Source organism: Rhinolophus sinicus, chromosome 1, assembly GCF_057876585.1.
Source record: "Rhinolophus sinicus isolate RSI-liver-muscle chromosome 1, RSI-T2T, whole genome shotgun sequence".
NCBI classification, from domain to species: Eukaryota; Metazoa; Chordata; class Mammalia; order Chiroptera; family Rhinolophidae; genus Rhinolophus; species Rhinolophus sinicus.
Window position 1 is genome coordinate 11,206,174 of NC_142501.1, and position 17,083 is coordinate 11,223,256.

At 55.0% G+C, this 17,083-nt stretch overlaps 1 protein-coding gene across 2 annotated transcripts; it reads left to right on the forward strand.

The window, feature by feature from the left end:
* The first annotated feature begins 1,804 nt into the window (after positions 1-1,804).
* Positions 1,805-15,569, forward strand: MFNG (MFNG O-fucosylpeptide 3-beta-N-acetylglucosaminyltransferase). 2 transcript variants are annotated; one of them, XM_019753014.3, is made up of 8 exons: positions 1,806-2,297; positions 6,590-6,638; positions 6,995-7,097; positions 7,530-7,683; positions 10,902-10,987; positions 11,229-11,394; positions 13,170-13,255; positions 14,623-15,569. In XM_019753014.3, the coding sequence occupies exons 1-8, from the start codon at positions 2,043-2,045 to the stop codon at positions 14,687-14,689; spliced, it is 966 nt and encodes a 321-aa protein (XP_019608573.2). In that variant the 5' UTR covers positions 1,806-2,042; the 3' UTR covers positions 14,690-15,569. The 2 variants fall into 2 exon arrangements, with proteins under 2 accessions (XP_074182467.2, XP_019608573.2); XM_074326366.2 differs by lacking the exon at positions 13,170-13,255 and having other exon boundaries at positions 1,805-2,297.
* Positions 15,570-17,083: the final 1,514 nt, after the last annotated feature.

Sequence of the window (17,083 nt, forward strand, 5' to 3'; positions counted from 1 at the left end):
GCCGGGTCATGCTCATTTGGGTAAATGAACCTCTTCCCCTCCTTGCTGTGTGCCTGGCCCAGTCCTTGGTCTAAGGACCTGAGTCTGGGTGAAGATGTGGGAACCTAAGTGGCTCAGCTGCGTTTGTCTGGTCCTATGTTAGGTGACCTTTCCATGGGGTGGAGGAGCCCACTAACCCTTTAATTCTCACCAAGCCTTATTTTCACCCACATTTTACAAATGATGAAGGTAAAGTTCAGAAAGGTAAAGTAACTTGCCCAGAGTCACGCAGCTAGGGAGTGGCCCAATTAGGATTTCAACCCTGGTCTGTGTGGCATGAAGCCTGGGCTCATCTCTTGGTGATGCAGTTCTGAGAAGATGGGCTGTGAAGGGGCGTGGCATGGGGCTGGCCCATAGGAGGGTGATTCAAAAGGGTTAGTTTTTCTTTCTTTTCCCTCCACAGTCCCTCCACCTAATGCAGGGTTGGGCCACAGCAGGCCCAGTTCAATTCACCAGCCATCTGGTACTTTCTTGTGTTTATAAATATTTACTGAGCTCCTACTATTTACCAGGCACTGTTCGAGGCATGGGGGAAGTCAGTGAATAAAAAAGAAAAAAATCCCTGTCCTGATATTTTCATGAGGAAGACAGACGATAAGTAAAATATGCAGGATGCTGGAGGGTGAAAAGTGCTATGGAGAGAATGCAGCAGAAAAGGGGGCCTGGGAAAGACAAGAAAAGAGGGCTGGGAAGTAGGGGATGTGGAGAAGGGATTGCAATTTAAATAAAGTGGTCGGGGAAGGCCTCCTGGAAAAGATGACATTTGTGTAAAGACCTAAGGGAGTGAGATGTGTGTCTCTAGGAAGAGGTCCAGGCAGGAACAGCATGTGCAAAGGTCCTGAGGTGGGTGAGTGCCTGGAATGGCCAGAAGCCCAGTGGGTCTGGAGTGGAGGGAGCTAGGGAAAAGTAGTAGGAGGTGGGATTGGAGGTAACGAGGGGCCAGCTCACACAGGGCCTGTAGGCTGCTCTATGATCTTTGGCAATTGTTTAAAAAGGGAGATGGGAGCCAGTGCAGGGTTCTAGCAGAGGAAGGACGAAATGTAAGTGACCTTGTTCAAAACTAGACGGAGGTGGTGGCTGGAGAAGGCCCTCTGTCCACTGTCCTAGCTGGGAGAGAGGCAGCAATAAAGACTGCTGCGTGAGGTGGGGTCCTGTGGACCACAGCAGGACAGGCACCCACCCTTAGGGGGCCTCCTGTGGACCAGAGACCTGGGTTCCACATGGCTCTGTGGCTGAACTGCTGGGTCATTTTAGATCATTCTGTGCTTTATGTGCTCAGCTATAAACTTGGAGTAACAATCTAGTACTATTGTGAAGACCAAAGGAAGTGAGCAAACTACTGTGAGAGTCCCAGAAGTTGGGGGGTGTGGCTCATCAGAGAAGGCTTCCTGGAGGAGGGAACCCTTGCGCTGAGCCTCAAAGTCCAAATAGAATTAAGCCTGGTGGAGGGAATATGGATGAGGATAGCAGGGGATGGGGAAGAGCATCCAGGAGGAGGAATAGTATGAGCAAAAGGAAGTTGGGAGGCTGGATACCAGGACACCCATAAAATAATGGGTATTGAATGAGCTAAGCTGACAGTCTCTGGGGAGTGGGAAGGCTGGAGGGCCCCTTCCTTCCATCCGGGCATGGACGGTTTGTTGTTGCCCCCACCCCCACTGCAGCTGCTGGCAGGGACTGGGCTGTCTCTTCAGCTGCCTCTTTCAGCCACCTCTGGGGCTCCTTTGGGCTGGCCCCGCCCCTCGGGCCGCGATGGAGGCAAGGGCGGGGCCAGACGCCCAGAGCCAGCGGCGGGAGGGCAGCCAGAGCAGGTGGAGGGCTGGTGGCGGAGGGGCTGCCATGGCTCTGCCTCTGGGGCCAGAGCACCAACTCTCACCTCTCCCCTCCTTGCCTGCCCTGGATGCCTGCCAGGCTTCAGCCTTTGCCGGGGCCCCTGCCTGACCAGTCTCCCCTCCCGGTCCATTTGGGATTTGGGGGCTGAGCTGTCTGGGGTCCCAGGGCCAATGCAGTGCCGGCTCCTCCGGGGCCTGGCCGGGGTCCTCCTCACGCTTCTATGCATGGGGCTCCTCTCCCTTCGGTACCACTTGAGGCTGTCCCCGAAGCGCGTGCAGGACACCCCTGGGCTGAGCCCAGCGTCCCCTTGGCCTCCTGAGCTGCAGCTGAAGGATGTCTTCATCGCAGTCAAGACGACTCGGACCTTCCACCACTCCCGCTTGGAGCTGCTGCTTGACACGTGGGTCTCCAGGACCAGGGAACAGGTGACAAACTGGCACCTGGGCCCCCGGAGTGGCCCCTGGCCTGTGGGATTAACGGAGGCCTTTCTACTAGGCTGCTGTCCCTGGCAGCCTCGAGGGAGAAGCTGCCTGCTCACCTCTCAGGATTGGGGGGCTCCTCTGGCCCTGGCGGTGCCCCTCGCTGGCCCTGGAGCTCACTGCTCCTTGGGTCCACTCTTCTGTCTTTTTCAGGGGCCAGGGTGGGCTCCTGCCCCAGGCCTCTGGGTCCCTTCTGAAGGTCCCTTTATTCCCTGGCTAGTGCGGTGCAGGCTTCCCTCCTGCCCACCCGGACTCAGCCCTGCGTCAGGGGCAGAGGCTTCAGAGGTCCTGGCTGGCATGTGCCCAGGCCAGGCTGCCACCAGTCCAGGCCCTGGGTGATGTTCTGCTGCCCTGGCTGGTAGAACAGAGGCCAAGCTGCTGAGGAGGGGACCGTCTAGGTGGGGCCTGTTAGGGAAAGGGACGGAGTGGGGGGCATCCTTTCAGAATTCCTGGCAGCCCCTCCCCCCATGCCTCTGGTGCCCAGGGTGTGCCAAGGGGAGCGGCACCTCATCTCCTGTGCTCATTTCCTGTGGGGCGGTCTTCGAGGGAGGGCGGATATGTGCTGTGATGGTGGTGGCTGAGGAAGTGGTGGGCAGGAGGTTGGGGTAAGGGCCCCCCCCCAGTAACTGGAATTGTGTGTGTGTGCGTTAGTGTGCTCACATGCATGGAGCCAGAGTGTGTGTTAGACATGCTATGACAAGGGGCATGTTGGTGATGGGCTCACAGCTTATGTCTTTCCTTAGAGGCCGCTCTGAGAAGCTGAGTGCCTCGTGGCTCTTCCCCTCTCCACAGCCAGTGACCTCCTCAAGCAAAATCAGTGATTTGGGGTGTTGGGAACCATATCTGAGGGAGGTAGAGGGGCAGACAGACAGACAGACACATAGACACTTGCACGCATGTGCACACATGCTGTCCCATTTTGGCGTCTGGCTCACTGGGAGGAAGTGACCGAGCCTTCAGGAGGGGTTGGGGACTCCTGAGAGACCTAGGAAGTGGGGAGGGGATGCCCGGAAGAGGCCAGGGCCCCCTGGGGAGAGGGCACCTCCCCCATCCCAATTCCCTGATGTCCTAGCACCCTGGATTAACCCTTTCCTCGCTGGGCCCCCAGCACTCCAGGCTCTTCCCTGGGGCCTCCCCACAGCTTCTCGTCTTGGGGAGCTTCTGGTTCTACTCAGGGAAGCCGCTGAGCCTGGCCCTCCCTGCAGACCTTCCTGTTTATGGTGTTGTGTCTGAGTGTACACGGAAGTGTGGCCTCATGAGTTCCAAGGCCCTTTCCTGTCTTGTCTTGATCACCATGGTGGTGCTCTTGCCCCGGATGAGGAAACTGAGGCCAGAGAGGAGGAGGTGCTTGCCAGCGTTACCCCGAAGTCCTGAGGGGGAAGAGCCCAGTGGGACCCAGCCCCTACCTCCTGTCTGGAGCCTTGCCTTCTCTACTGAGACCTGCGATACCAGAGCTGCTTGGTCACTAGGCTACAGGAAAGGGTCCTTGGGCCTCCAACCTGAGTGGCTGGGCCTGGCAGGACCAGGCCAGCAGAGGAGAGGCAAATGGCCAACCCCTCTGTGTCCCGAACTCAATCCCAGATGCCAACCAGGCAGCCAGAGAGAGTACCTGCCAGCTGCTCAGCATCTAAGGGGCCGTGTGTCACTGTTTAACCCCCCCAATAACTCTGAGTGGTAGCTATTGTGGGGGTGCCACAGTTTCCCAAGAATGAGCCACCCAGGCATTTCAAGCTGAAAACAAAGCCCACAAACTCAGGAAGAGTTTTTTTTTTTTTTGGACTTCTGCTTTCCCTGCCTAAAGAGATTCAGATAGAAAAACCTACTTCAGGAAGGGAACCTTAGCATATTTGAATTAAGTGTGGCAGACAGGGAGGATTCAAGCAAAAATCTGTTGGCTCCATTCTCCTTTGTGTCCCATTATTTCTGGGTGGCCCTGCAAGAATTTGTTTACCAAATGTTTGCTTTTTCTCATCAACCTGTGAATTGATTGCCTCCCCTCCTTGTCCAGAAGCCTCACTGTCTTTTAGAATTTTCATGCTTATGTGAATTCCCTATGCGCAGTATTACAGTTTGATTTTCTCCTGTTAATCTGCTGTATGTCATTTGAATTATTCGACCAGCCAGAAGAACTAAAGGGGTAAGGGAAAAATTTCCCCTGCTGACACTACTGATATTCCCATCTTATAGGAGAGAAAATCGAGCACAGTTAAACAGAGTTAGGAGATGAATTCACTCAGCTGGACACCTGCCCTCACCCCGGTGCCCTCAGTGCATGCGGCAGTCTCGAGTTTTGTCGTTTAAGGCAGAGTTGAAGAGAGGAGGGCTGCTCAAACAGAGGAAGAGGAAGGGAGACAGGGAGACCCACTCTCACTGCATCTGGGCCGCCCTTCGTCTCCACCCTTTGGCTCCTATCTCTGTGACCTTGGCCAAGGCCCTCCCCCTTTTAGCCCTCAGTTTCCCCGTCTGCACAGGATAAGAGAGTCTTGGAGTCTCTCTGAGCTCTGCCAACAGGAGCAGGCCTGAGCTGGTTAACTCCAGGGCGGGGTGTACACCCCAGCTGGTTAAGGGCGGCCTGGTGGCAGGTGGGCCTTTGTGGCAGAGGGCTGGGGCTCGTGTGCGCCCTTTGTCCCAGGCACGGGGGGTGGGCTGGGGAAGGCACGTTTTTTGTGATCCAAGAGGAGCCTTTCTCTTCCCCACAGTCCCCTCAAGGGTGGGGGTGGGGGTGGGAGGAGCACGGACAGCCCCCATCTCCTCTCTTCTGTAGCAGATGGCCCCCGGCTACCCCCTCCCCTCACCCCAGCAGGCTGCCTGTCCCTTTGTTTTCCTGCAAGGTTTTAGCCATTGTCAGGGTCCCCTCTTTAAACAAATCAAATGCAACCTTCCCTCAGAGGAAACTGCCCACCACTCGGTGCCAGCTTCATATTCCCACGTGCTCTGCCCAGTCAGCCCCAGGCCCTGCTGTGGGACCCCTCCTTTCCCCCCGCCCCCACTGATTCACTGGGGCTTTCTCACCCATCAACAAACATTCCCTGGCCCATTTGGCTCATGCTCCAAACTGAGAGTTCCATTATCTGGTGGCTGTTTGGTGGCAAAAGTTTACCAGGGAGCAGGGGGAGAAAGGCCTGATTTGTTTTACTGACTCCCTTGGGGGCTGTGTTGAAAACAGACTTGGGGTTGGGGGCAGGACAGAGCAGGGAGCCCAGGGAAAAGGTGACTGCAGAAAAGCAGGCTGGAGGTGATCAGGGTGGGCTGGACCACTGGATGGAGGCTGGTGGGGAGACGTTGCATCTGGGTAATTTAAAGGTTGGGTGGACAGAATTTGCTGACAGACTGGATGGGGGTTGTGAAAGAAAGAAAGGTGGCATGGTGACCCTGATGTATTCGGTCCCAGCAAGATGGGAAGACCAGAAGGAGTACAGGTCTGGGGGAGCTCAGTGCTTAGTCTTGAGGTGCTTGCTGAGTCCGAGGCGCCTGCTAGGCCCCCAGGGGTGAGTTTTGGCTGTGGTGGTGTTTAAGAGCAGGGGAGAGGTCCAAGGCCTATGGGTTCGAATCCAACTTGCCAACTGCACAAACTTCGTCCACTTAGCCTCAGTTTTGCCATCTGTGACGGGGACAGATTACAACACCTGTCTCAATGTTTAGAGAAGTTCTCAGGGATCAGGAGTGTGAAAGCTCCCGGAGGGCTGCCTGTCCCTTCTGGAAGAGCTGGATTGGGTCACGACGTAAGATTTCTGAGTTGCGTCAGGGAGTTTATGTGGCTGTGAAAGTTGTGACTGACTCTCTAAGTGGTGCAGTGTCCCAGCATGTGGGTCTTTCCACATAGTCTGTTTTCTGACAAAGTGTTGAGGGTTGTGTCTATGTGATTGTGGAGGAGCCAAGTGGGATTGTGTGTGAGTGTGATTCTGCCGAGAGTGTATGACGGTAGGGTCCCTGGGGGCGCTGGTCTGTAAGGAGGCTGAGTGTGAGAGAGACTGATGGGCTGGTGTGTTCTGGGAAGCTGTGTGTCTACTGAAGCTGGGTTGTGTGGGTATGTGTTGTATGCTTGGGTCGCTGAGAAACTCATGCTGTCCTAAAGCAGTGTGCGAAGGTGAGAGGGGTTTGTCTGTCACTGAAGGGGGTCAGAGGTCTGCTGTGTGTGTAAGCCACCTGGACGGGGGTTCATTGGGGGCTGGGCTGTGGGCTGACCCCCAGTCTGCCCTTGACCGAACCCTGTCTTCACTCTTCTTTCTCCTTCCCAGACATTCATCTTTACTGACAGCCCGGATGAAGGCCTCCAAGAGAGACTGGGTAACTCTGCCTGGCCTGGGTCGGGTGGCTGTTCCCTGGCCTAGGAGTCCCCAGGAAACAGGGCTGCCCACCCTTGGCATGTGGGGCTTCCCCTTTGCCCAGGAGGGGAGCAGGCTTTTCCCTGTAAATGGAGAGGGCTGTGCTGTTCAAGACCCTGGATACCTGGGTCCCAGCCCAGCTTACTGTCCGTCGGGTTCTGGGCAGGTCAGCCCTCCCTGACCTCAGTTTCCCCAGGTGTGAAATGGGAGTGTGTGGGCCACTCCAGACCCTCTGAGGCCTTGCTCTGCATTGTCAGAGTGTGCAGAGCTGGGGGGAGGAGCTGGGCAGCAGGCCCTGACTAGTTCTCACTTCTCCAGGGCCCCACCTCGTGGTCACAAACTGCTCTGCGGAGCATAGCCACCCTGCCCTGTCCTGCAAGATGGCTGCTGAGTTTGATGCCTTTTTGGCCAGTGGGCTGAGGTGAGTGCTCCTGGGTCTCTGGAGGCAGGTGTGACCTTTGCCTCAGCTCAGTTCCTGAATGGGGTATTGTATCGAAAAAGTGGTTTGTTGAAAAAGTGAAGTCGTCTGGTTTCTGTGAATTCTGTCATGTAGGGCCTCCTGTGGTCTGTCTTTGGGCAGACCGTCTGGTTTCAAATCCTGCCATTCACTGGCTGTGTGACCTTGGACAAGTGTCTTAACCTTTCTGAGTCTTAGTCCTCATCTGTTCAATGGGCAGACCTTCCTCAAGAACTTACACAAGATGCAGTCTGGTACAGGACAGGGGCCTTACATGTGAGCCACCCCCACCTTGTAACTGTTCATTGACTGATGAAGGGGGCACAGGGGGAGTCTGGCTGGCTGGCAGCCCTTGGGAACCCCCTCCAAGCTCATTGGCCCCTTTCATGCCCACAGGTGGTTCTGCCATGTGGATGACGACAACTATGTGAACCCACGGGCGCTGCTGAAGCTGCTGAAAGCCTTCCCCCAGACCCTCGATGTCTACATCGGCCGGCCCAGCCTGAACCGGCCTATCCACGCTTCTGAGCCGCGGCCCCACAACCGCACGGTCTGTCCCTCCCTGACTCCTTGGTGCATTGGCCACCGGCCAGGGCCAGCCTGGGCCAGGCCAGGTTTGGGGTGGGGCCATGTTGGGGGTGGGGTTGTGGAGGATTTGGGTGGGTTGTCGGGTTCCAGATTGGGCCTCATCGCTGTGAGTTTGGGCGGGTGGCTTTGCCTCTGATCATCAGTCTCCTCCTCTGTGAAATGGGGAGATGGAGATAAAGCTCGTTAGGCAGAGAGACTGTCACGTAGTAGGGCCTTGGTCATTGAGGAGTGGTCAGCAGAGTCCCTTGCCACCTGGTGTCATGGAGTTGCATATGTTGTTCAAATGCTGACTACTGCTGGGCCAGGTGGTAAATTGCCACTGCGTCCAGGCCCCGAACACCCCCTTTCCCTAGGCACCACCTCTCCGTCCAGACTTCATTAACCACCAACAAAAGAGTTGACACCTGGCATGACAGGGTCCCAACACCAGCTTCATTCAGCTCCAGACCTGGATAGACGCTGATGAAATTTGCCAGATTTAGAAAACAAACGTAAACTAGGGTACCCGTTAAATTTGACTTTCAGAGAAACAAAGAAGACTTTTTTAGTATAAGTAGGTTGCATGGTTTCCCCTGTCCCCAGGATGCCACCAGGCTTTCGGTACTGGAGAGGCCCAGGCCTCTAGGGCTTCCTTGGCTCCAGGAAAAAGGCGAGTCAGGGGGTCCCTTCTCTAAAGACAGTGCCTGCAGCAGGAGCTGGGCCTGCTGTGGGGCTGTCTCCCTCCCTAGGTCACCATCTGCTTCATGAGGGAAACCAAGAACTGGAAATACAAAACCTTAATTATCAGCAGCTAATCAGCCTCTGAGTACTAATTAAATCCTCCTGGGCCCCAGGGTGTGTGTACATGAACAGATTCCAGATGAGCTGAGGGGTCTCCCCGGGCTCTTACACCACCTCACCCCTGACCTTAGAGGTTGACAGCTCTGCTCTGGAGCCAGACTCCCTGGGTTCACATGCCAGCCTTGCCATCTCCTGGCTTCGTGACCTTGATGAACGTCACCTTACCGCTCTGTGCCTCAGTTTCCTCATCTGTGAAATCAGTGCTGATAGTCCCTGACTCATGGGGTGGTTGTGAGCAAAACACGAAGCGATCAAGTGTCATCTATCCAAATGTTTAGAATGGGACCTGGCATGAAATGGTGTGGGACAGAGCCAGGAGTGCGGTTTCTAGGCTCTCGGCCTCATGTGGAAAGGTGCTGGCTCAGGTAGTAAATGGCCATCAACTGTGAGTGGATGGCCATCAGCTGTGGCTAGTGGCCGTCAGCTGTAACCAGTGAGCCATTGGCCACTAATATAACTGCTGTGACTACGCTAGCAGAAAAAATGGGGGCTAGCAAGAAGATGGTGGCTGAGCTAGCAAGAGCGGATTGCAGAGAGGCAGATGCCACCAGTGAGAATATAGTGGTATGACTCCCCCATCTATGGCTCCGTGGGTGTTCCTGTCTGGCCTCACCGTGTCCTGCGTTCTTATGTGGGGAGCGGGAGCAGAGACCCCACAGGCTGCCCCGCGTGACAAATGGACACTAGTAAGTGACCAGCACCTGACTCAGCTCAGCCTTCGTCTCCAGGCCGTGTTTTTCCTGTGCAGGTTCCACACACAGCTGGGCACACCCAGGCTCTGTGCCCTGCAACGTGCACAAATGCCCTCCTTGGCACACACCCCACCAGTGGGATGCCAGGACTCTGTCCCAAAGTGTCCTGGCCTGTTCAGATGCTGAGGTGCCCCAGGGTGGGACAGCAAGAGCTCTAGTTCAAGGTCCATCACAGCTCTGGGACCTCAGGCAAGTGACTTCACTTCTGTGCACCTGGTTCCCTTCCTCTGCAGCACAGCCCTTCTCAAAGGGCTCGGCAGTCAGTGCTCAGGGGTAGGCAGCTGTAGTGTTACTGCTGTTACTGTAATTATGCGCGAGTGGAAGCCATGCACTCGGTTAATTCATTAAACAAGCGTTTACTGGGCTCCTCCTGTGGGTCAGGTCCTCAAGAAGCCATTCATTCTGCCTTGTTGAGCCCTGACATCTCTCTAAGAGGGCAGCATTTCCAGAAATAAGCTCATACAGGTTTTAGGAAGAGGCTGCCACCAGGCCAGGACAACCATGAGATTGAAGACTTAGAACCGATGTTGCACTCACAGCTGACAAATCAGAGGCCCAGAGAGGGGCCGTGACTTTCTCAAAGTTATACTTTCAACTGTGCTGTGGCTTCCCGATCCCTGGCCAGGGTTCTTTTCACTGCTGCATCATGGGAGGTAACAACCCAATAGCGTTCATCAATGAGGCACCAACTGTGTACTTGGGAGAAGGAAACCTTAGGGAACTTGCTTGACCAAGAGATGGTACAGCTGAAAGCGTACAGTGTTGCTCACAAGCCTTAGAGAAATTCATAGATGAATTTGCAGGTCCTCACAGAGGAGGGAGAAGAGGCCTTCGTGATGGGCAGAGGTAGAAAGTGGTTTAAGTCCCAAACGGATGTTATTGGCTCCTGAGATTGAGATGTCAAGGGGTTTTGCTGGCTTCCGGGGCTCACCGGCCTATTTGTTCTTCTCTCTTTACTCTGTGAGAGGTCTTATTTTTTCCTTTTGTGGAAAAGCTTTCTCAGTCCCAGGAATTGGGAATGGCGAGGCCGGTGTATGTGGCCCGGTGTAGGTAGCATTAGGATTATGGCTTCTGAGTCTGGTGACCCTGTAAAAGCATCTCGTCCTCACAGTTAGCATAGAGAGCTAAGGAGAGGACTCTGATTGGCTAAGCCCAAGTCACTGAGCCAATCACTGGGTCAAGGAGTGTGGGCCTGTGATCCTTCTTGGGGGAGCTGGGGCCCAGGGGAGCTGGTGCTGTGTTTGTTAGCCCCTCTTAAACCACGTGGGTGAGGTAGAAACATTTCTCTGGGGGAAAGGGTAAGGTGTGCTGGGGGGACACATAGGACATATGTCTCTGTAACCATAATCCAGCCAGATTGGGGTCTAGTTGGTGTCACCATCACTCTCAATCAGCTGTGTGACTTTGGGCCTCGGTTTCCTTACGTATAATGTGGGCATAGTAATGTCAGGCTGTAACAAGACTCTAGCGAGACATGAAATAAAAAGCTACTGAGCCATGCTGGCTGGGGGTGAGGGGTGGCCTGGCTGTTGCCCCCTCCCACGCCCACCCCCAGGCTCACCTTGGCTCTCCCCTCCTCTCCTTCCAGAGGCTGGTACAATTCTGGTTCGCCACTGGGGGTGCCGGCTTTTGCATCAACCGCAAACTGGCTTTGAAGATGGCCCCATGGGCCAGGTAAGCAGAGAGCTCCAGGTAGGTGGGGGAGAGCGAGGGGTGTTGGTGGGGGTGGTACCTAGGGGGTGAGTGAGGACTTTGCAGCAGAAAAGGCTTGAGAGAGAGAGTGCAAGAGGTCACATAGTATGCAGGAGGCAGATGCTAGAGCCAGACTCTGCCCTGCCAGTGGGTCCCAGTGGAGGGCCTTCTGGGAGGTGTTGAGGGCCCAGGCCAGTGGCCATAGCAGTGCTCTGTCCCTCAGTGGCTCCCGCTTCGTGGATACATCTGCCCTCATCCGGCTGCCCGATGACTGTACCGTGGGCTACATCATTGAGTGTAAGCTGGGGGGCCATCTGCAGTCCAGTCCCCTCTTCCACTCCCACCTGGAGACCCTGCAGCTGCTGGGGGCTGCTCAGCTCCTGACACAGGTAAGCTGGCCTCTGGGCAGGAGGGAGTGGGGGAGGTATTTGGGTTTGGGCAAGCTCCTACTGATGGGGAAACTGAGGCCCAGGGTGGCAAAGGACCCCCTTAAGGGCATACAGTGACTCTCCACCTCCAACCCTGAAGGGTTAGCATTTGTGATGCTAAAAATCTTTGATCTGGTCCCCAGATGCCAGCTGGAAGGACCTGCACAGACGAGATGAAACTTGTTTTCAGGTTCCAACAACACAGCTCCCCATCTGCTACCTCTGGTCCTTCTCTTTTCTTTAATCTTCCATCCTCCCCACATCCCTCTGAAGGGGTCAGGTCTGCTCTTTCCAACTTTGTCTGTCAGTAGCCCCTTCATTCATCAAAGCTCACCTGTCCACTGCTCTCTGCTTAGCCTCCTAACCCAGATGTTCCTGGGAAGGACCAGGTCTCCAGTGAGGACACTCAAGCATAACGTCAGGCTCTGGGAAGGGTGGGATCCCATCCCACTACCTGGCGGGTAATGACTGCTGAGGTCCAACTGGCACTGCCTTGGAGATGCCACTCTCCAACTCCCGGGTGTCCAACCCTGTAGATGGTCCTGGCAGAGAAGGCCCCTGGCATCTGGGGCCCAACAGTGCGAGTGAGAATCCTTTCGGATGCAAGTGATAGAAAAGCAACAGACTGGTTAAACACAACAGGACATTTATAGGCCCATGGACCTGAGAAGCTGAGGGTTTGGCTTGACTTGCTAGATCTGGCTGGGTGTGGACGCTCACTCTTTTCCCTCTTTCATCTGCCTCCCCCATGGTTGCCTCATTCTCAGGCAGGTTTGCCCCTTGTGCTGGCACAATGGCAACCCCAAGTTTCTCTCACCCATGGGAGGAGGGTGCCTCCTTCTGCCAGATCCCAAGGCTCGCACTCATTGGTCAGATGGCCCTACTTGTGTCACATGACCTGTCTCCTACCAGCACCTAGAGTTAGTGTAGAGGCTAGACCTGGAACTGGGGGGCGGGGTTGGTCTCATTAGGACCGCAGAGCCTGAAGCCAGGAAAGGGGATCAGATTTTGGGCAACCAAAACCAAGGTGCCCTAATGGGGTTTCCAGAGCACCTACTGTGCCAGGCACCACACTGGGGGCTTTATCTTCTTTAACTCTCTGGTTCTTCACAACATTCTCATCAGATCAGTGCTAACATTATTCCCATTCTACAGATAGATAAACTGAGGCCCAAACAGTGGAACTAACCATGGCACACAGAGAGTGGAAGTAACCATTGTACATTGCAGAGGGGGATTTGAGCCCTGGTTGGGTGGCCCCTAAGCCCACAGTCTATAACCACTGTGCTTGACAGCCTCTCGACTGGAGTCATTATCCCGCATCCTCATTGCTTTCGAAGCAACCTGAGACCCTGGGTGAAGAGGGATTTACCAGGGCCCCACAGTGAGTTCCGTCCAGGCACGGAACTTGCTGGAAAGGTACCTTCCCCTCATGAACCTCGGTTTCCAAATCTGTAGATGAGGGAATTGTTTCAGCCTCCCAGTAAGCTGGACGGTTGGGGGTACAAATGGGATTGGGGCCCGAAAGTGCTCTACAAGCTTGAAGAAGTTGGGGAGTGAAGTGGGCACCTCAGCAAAGCACCCACTGCCAATGGCATTTCAGGCTCAGAGGCATACTTTCTGTGCCCTCAAAATGCCTATGTGCTTCCCTGCTTCTCCCCAAATTCTGCCCCTTTGTGGGATCCCCAGTGGAACATCCCCAACCTCCCGTCTCTTTTCTGCTTCTCCCTGCCCAGGTCACCCTCAGCTATGGCGTCTTTGAGGGGAAGCTCAACGTCATTAAACTACAGGGCCCCTTCTCTCCTGAGGAGGACCCCTCCAGGTGGGTCTGGGGGCTGTAGAACGGGAAGAGTGGGGGCTGAGCCCAGGCTTCCAAAGATGGGGGACCAGGAGAGAGGAAGAGAAAGAGGCCCTGAGGCTGGTAGCACAGAGCTGGGAGCAGAGAGCCTGGTTTTCAGTCCCTGCTCCATCACTGGCTTGCTGCGTGATCTCGGGCAAGTGCCTTGCTCTCTCTGGGCCTCAGTCGCCCCATTTTGTAACACAAGGAGGCTGGGTGTTGTGGATCTGAAGGGCTCTCCCAGCCCTGATCATCTGGGATTCTTCAGAAGCCCCTAGAAGACTGAAATGTCTTCCCTGACCGAGGAGATACTCTAATGGTGGACCTTCAAGCACTGATGGGGAATTTTAATTTGATCTTTTATAGGCTCTTTGTTTCTTTGATACTCTTCAGGGTTTTTTTCTTTTTTTTTTTTTCCCCCCGGTGGGTAGAGGGTTGGAATGGGGGCAAGATACCACCTGGGCAGCTTCTGGTTCTGCCCCCAAAACTGGCCTCAGGGAGATGAGGGCTGTTCAGCTCAGCCCCACATTGCTGTAGAGCAGCTTAGGGCACAGCCTGTGACATCCTGTGGCAGGAGGGAACAAAATCAGCCCAGGGAAGTGAAGGAAGCCAGTGTGACTGGAATGCAAAGGAGGAGGGTGGCGTCAGATTCAGTTGGGGAGGTGGCAGGGGACCCTTCCCACCCAAAGGCTTTGTGTCTGGACTTTGGATTTATCTGATGTATGTTACCCTTGGGGGAACCAGGACTCGTGGCTCTGAAGTTCTGCAGAGCTGTCTGTCCGGGGACAGAAGGCTCACAACCATCCTGAGGGCCCTGGGGCCAGGGAGCTGCCTTCTATGGGACGAGCTCCCCATCAGTGGAGGTGTGCCAACTGTGCTGTGCTGCCAAGAGGTTTAAGGATTCGTGTTCAATTCTCTCTAAGCCTGAAGATCCTGGAATCCATAGGTTTCTGCCAACTGGGGACTGAGATAGGTGTGGTTAGGTGGTCTGGTCTCAGCTGAGGTCTCTTCATGGTTTCTCTGGCCTTTGAATCTCTCTAAACCAGTGGTTCCCAATCAGGGGCCATTTTGTCCCCTGGGGACATTTGGAAATGCCTGAAGACATTTTTGATTGTTATGACTTGGGGAGAGGCTCCTGGCATCTAGCAGGTAGAGTCTAGGGACGCTGCTAAACATCCTACAACGGACAGGACAGCCCCTACGACAAAGAATTATCTGGCCCCAAATGTCAACATACTGAGGTGGACAGACCCTGCTCCAAACCATCTTTGTGATGTGCGCTCCCATAGGAGCCCATGGGGTGAGGGTAGGAGTGGGGCTGACCGTCTTGTCCATTTCTGGTCTCTCCATAGGTTTCGCTCCCTACATTGTCTCCTCTACCCAGACACTCCCTGGTGCCCACAGCTGGTGGCCCGATGAACCCTGAACTGCTGGGCAACGGCCTCTGGTTGTTCCTCGCCTCCCAAGGCAGCCCTGAGGGCAAGTGCCCTGGGGTGGGCAGTCCCTGGCAGGACGTCTGAGTGGTGGGCAAGCCCAAGATTGGATGGTGGCTGGTGGTGAAGGCATCCCAGGCCCCTGAGAGGTGGGCTGGATAGCCTAGGGACAGGTGAGGGCAAGAGAGGTCCCAGGGGCTGGGTTCCCATGGGCCCTGAGTGGCTAAATGAAAAAGGGTGGGGGCCATTAAGCTGGGCTGAAGCTCAGGGGTCCTAACCCAGAAGAGAATTGCATAGGCCCCTGGGTGGGGTCTGCCCCCACCCCCACCTCTGGTCTCTCAGTCACCCCCCCCCCCCCGGGGTCAAGCACTGGGCCACCTACTCCTGGATCCCTTGGCTGGGTCCCCAACCACTGAGGGACCCAGGTGGAAAAGTCTCAGAACGCAGATATTGTTGCCGACCATTTGCCAGCTCCTTGCTCCCCACTTCTTGCTAACAGAACCCGATTTTGTTTGGGGTATCAGCCTGCCCAGACCAGATGATGGCTAATAATGGGCCCCAGCCAACATTGATGATCGTTTTGTTCACTTTCCCAGCCTCCCTTGCTGTTAGGATCTACTATGTGTCCCAGCTCTGGCGGGAGCCAGAGCTCAGTCTGTTAGTGTAAACTAAACAAAGCCAATGGAGAGGATTCTGGGGAAAGTTTGCAGCTCCATACTGTCTCCCTGCTGTGAATGCGGGTGTGATGTCTGGATCTGGGGCAGCCACCTTGCTGCCATGAAGGAAAGGTCAAGACAATCATCTACACCTGTCCTTTCCAGCATCTGGTTCTGTAAGAAAATTAAACCCTTATTTGTTTAAGCCTCTCCTGGTCCAGTGTTTTGTTACCCAACCAAAGTGTTCCTGCTGGGGCAGGGTGTTCATCTGTCATGGTGGTGATGGTGGTGTGGATTTGGGTACTGAGCTGTACATCCTTGCTCTGCCATCGCTGGCTGTTTAACCTTGGTGAATCCACTTGATCTCTCTGGCCTGTTTGCCATTTTATTGATGACAAAAGAATAACTTCTTCATGGGTTGATATCTGGGTAAAATGATACAGTGTTTGTAAAGGGCACAGCACGGAGCGTGGCATAGAGAAAGAAGCCTGGCTCAGTGAACGGTGACTGCTATTAATTAGTGTGTGTGAGTCATGGTGTGCCAGGGTGTATGAGGGTGTGCATGGGTGTGTGTGTGTCATGTACCCTTCGACACATATCTGTGCAGGAGACTCATGTGGTGTATGGATACATTTGTGCCCCTGTCACATGCGCGTGTATAATGTATAGTGTGTGAATATGTGTGTGCCGTGAGGTACAGGTATGTGGGAGCTATTCTTCCTTTTCTCTGCCCTCAGGGCCTGGGTTTGGGGTGGCTAGAGAATCAGGGAAGGCAGAACGGAGACTTGGAGCTGAGGGATTCAGCCTCTGGTGTTGGATAAAGGGGAGATTTGACAACCAAGGTAGGATCTGCATAAATGCCAAGTACGCTTAGAATCTCACATCTCAAAGGGTTGGATGAATGAATGAAGGGGTCATGGGGAAATCTCAGGCCTGGTGGTACATGGTGGGGGAGGGTTAGGGCTGGGAGGTCTCGTCTCACCACCAGCATTATACCAGTGATGTGGGAAGTTGGGGTCACAGTGGGGCAGCTCCGGGCTGGGGAGGAGGGAGGAAGAGTCGTAAGGGATGGGCAGCTCTGACGCAGGCATCCAGGGCTGGGGGCTCCTTTGGAGCACACCCGCCAGTCCTTGAGGGACCTTGTCCCTGCAATTCTGTCTGGGACGTCTGGAACCTCTGAGCACCAGAGCCTCAGCCTGTGTTTTTTAGGGAGAAGCCTGAGGCCCAGTGAGGGCCCGGCCATGTGCTTGTGGTCGCATGCGGTCAGGTGCCTAGCCAGTCAGGTGCCCAGCTTTGGGCTCTTCCAAAGCCTCCTTTCTTTCTGGGCTGACCTAAGGCTGGGTTTGTGGCATGTGAGCCGAGTAGGGGTGGCCCCTGGACCTGCAGCCCCGTGGGGATGGAATGGTGTGCTTCCGAGCTGCGGTCCTCTCCGCCCTACATATGGAAGGATGACTGCTGGCTGCTTTTATAAGCAACAGCAGATTTGCGGGTTGTTCCCAGATTCTGAGGGTCGGGTGGAGGGACTAGGACATCTGCTGCCTCCATTGTCCCAAAATAGCTGTGGGAAGGAGGGGGAGCAGAGTCAGCAAGGATCAGAATTGGGATGGAGGAAGGAGTCTGGGTTTAACCCTTTGTGTGTCTGTATGGGAGAGTGTGGAGCTGCCTGCACTGTGTGCTAAGGTGAGTCATGTGGACCCCACAGGCAGGGCTGAGAGTAGGGGGCA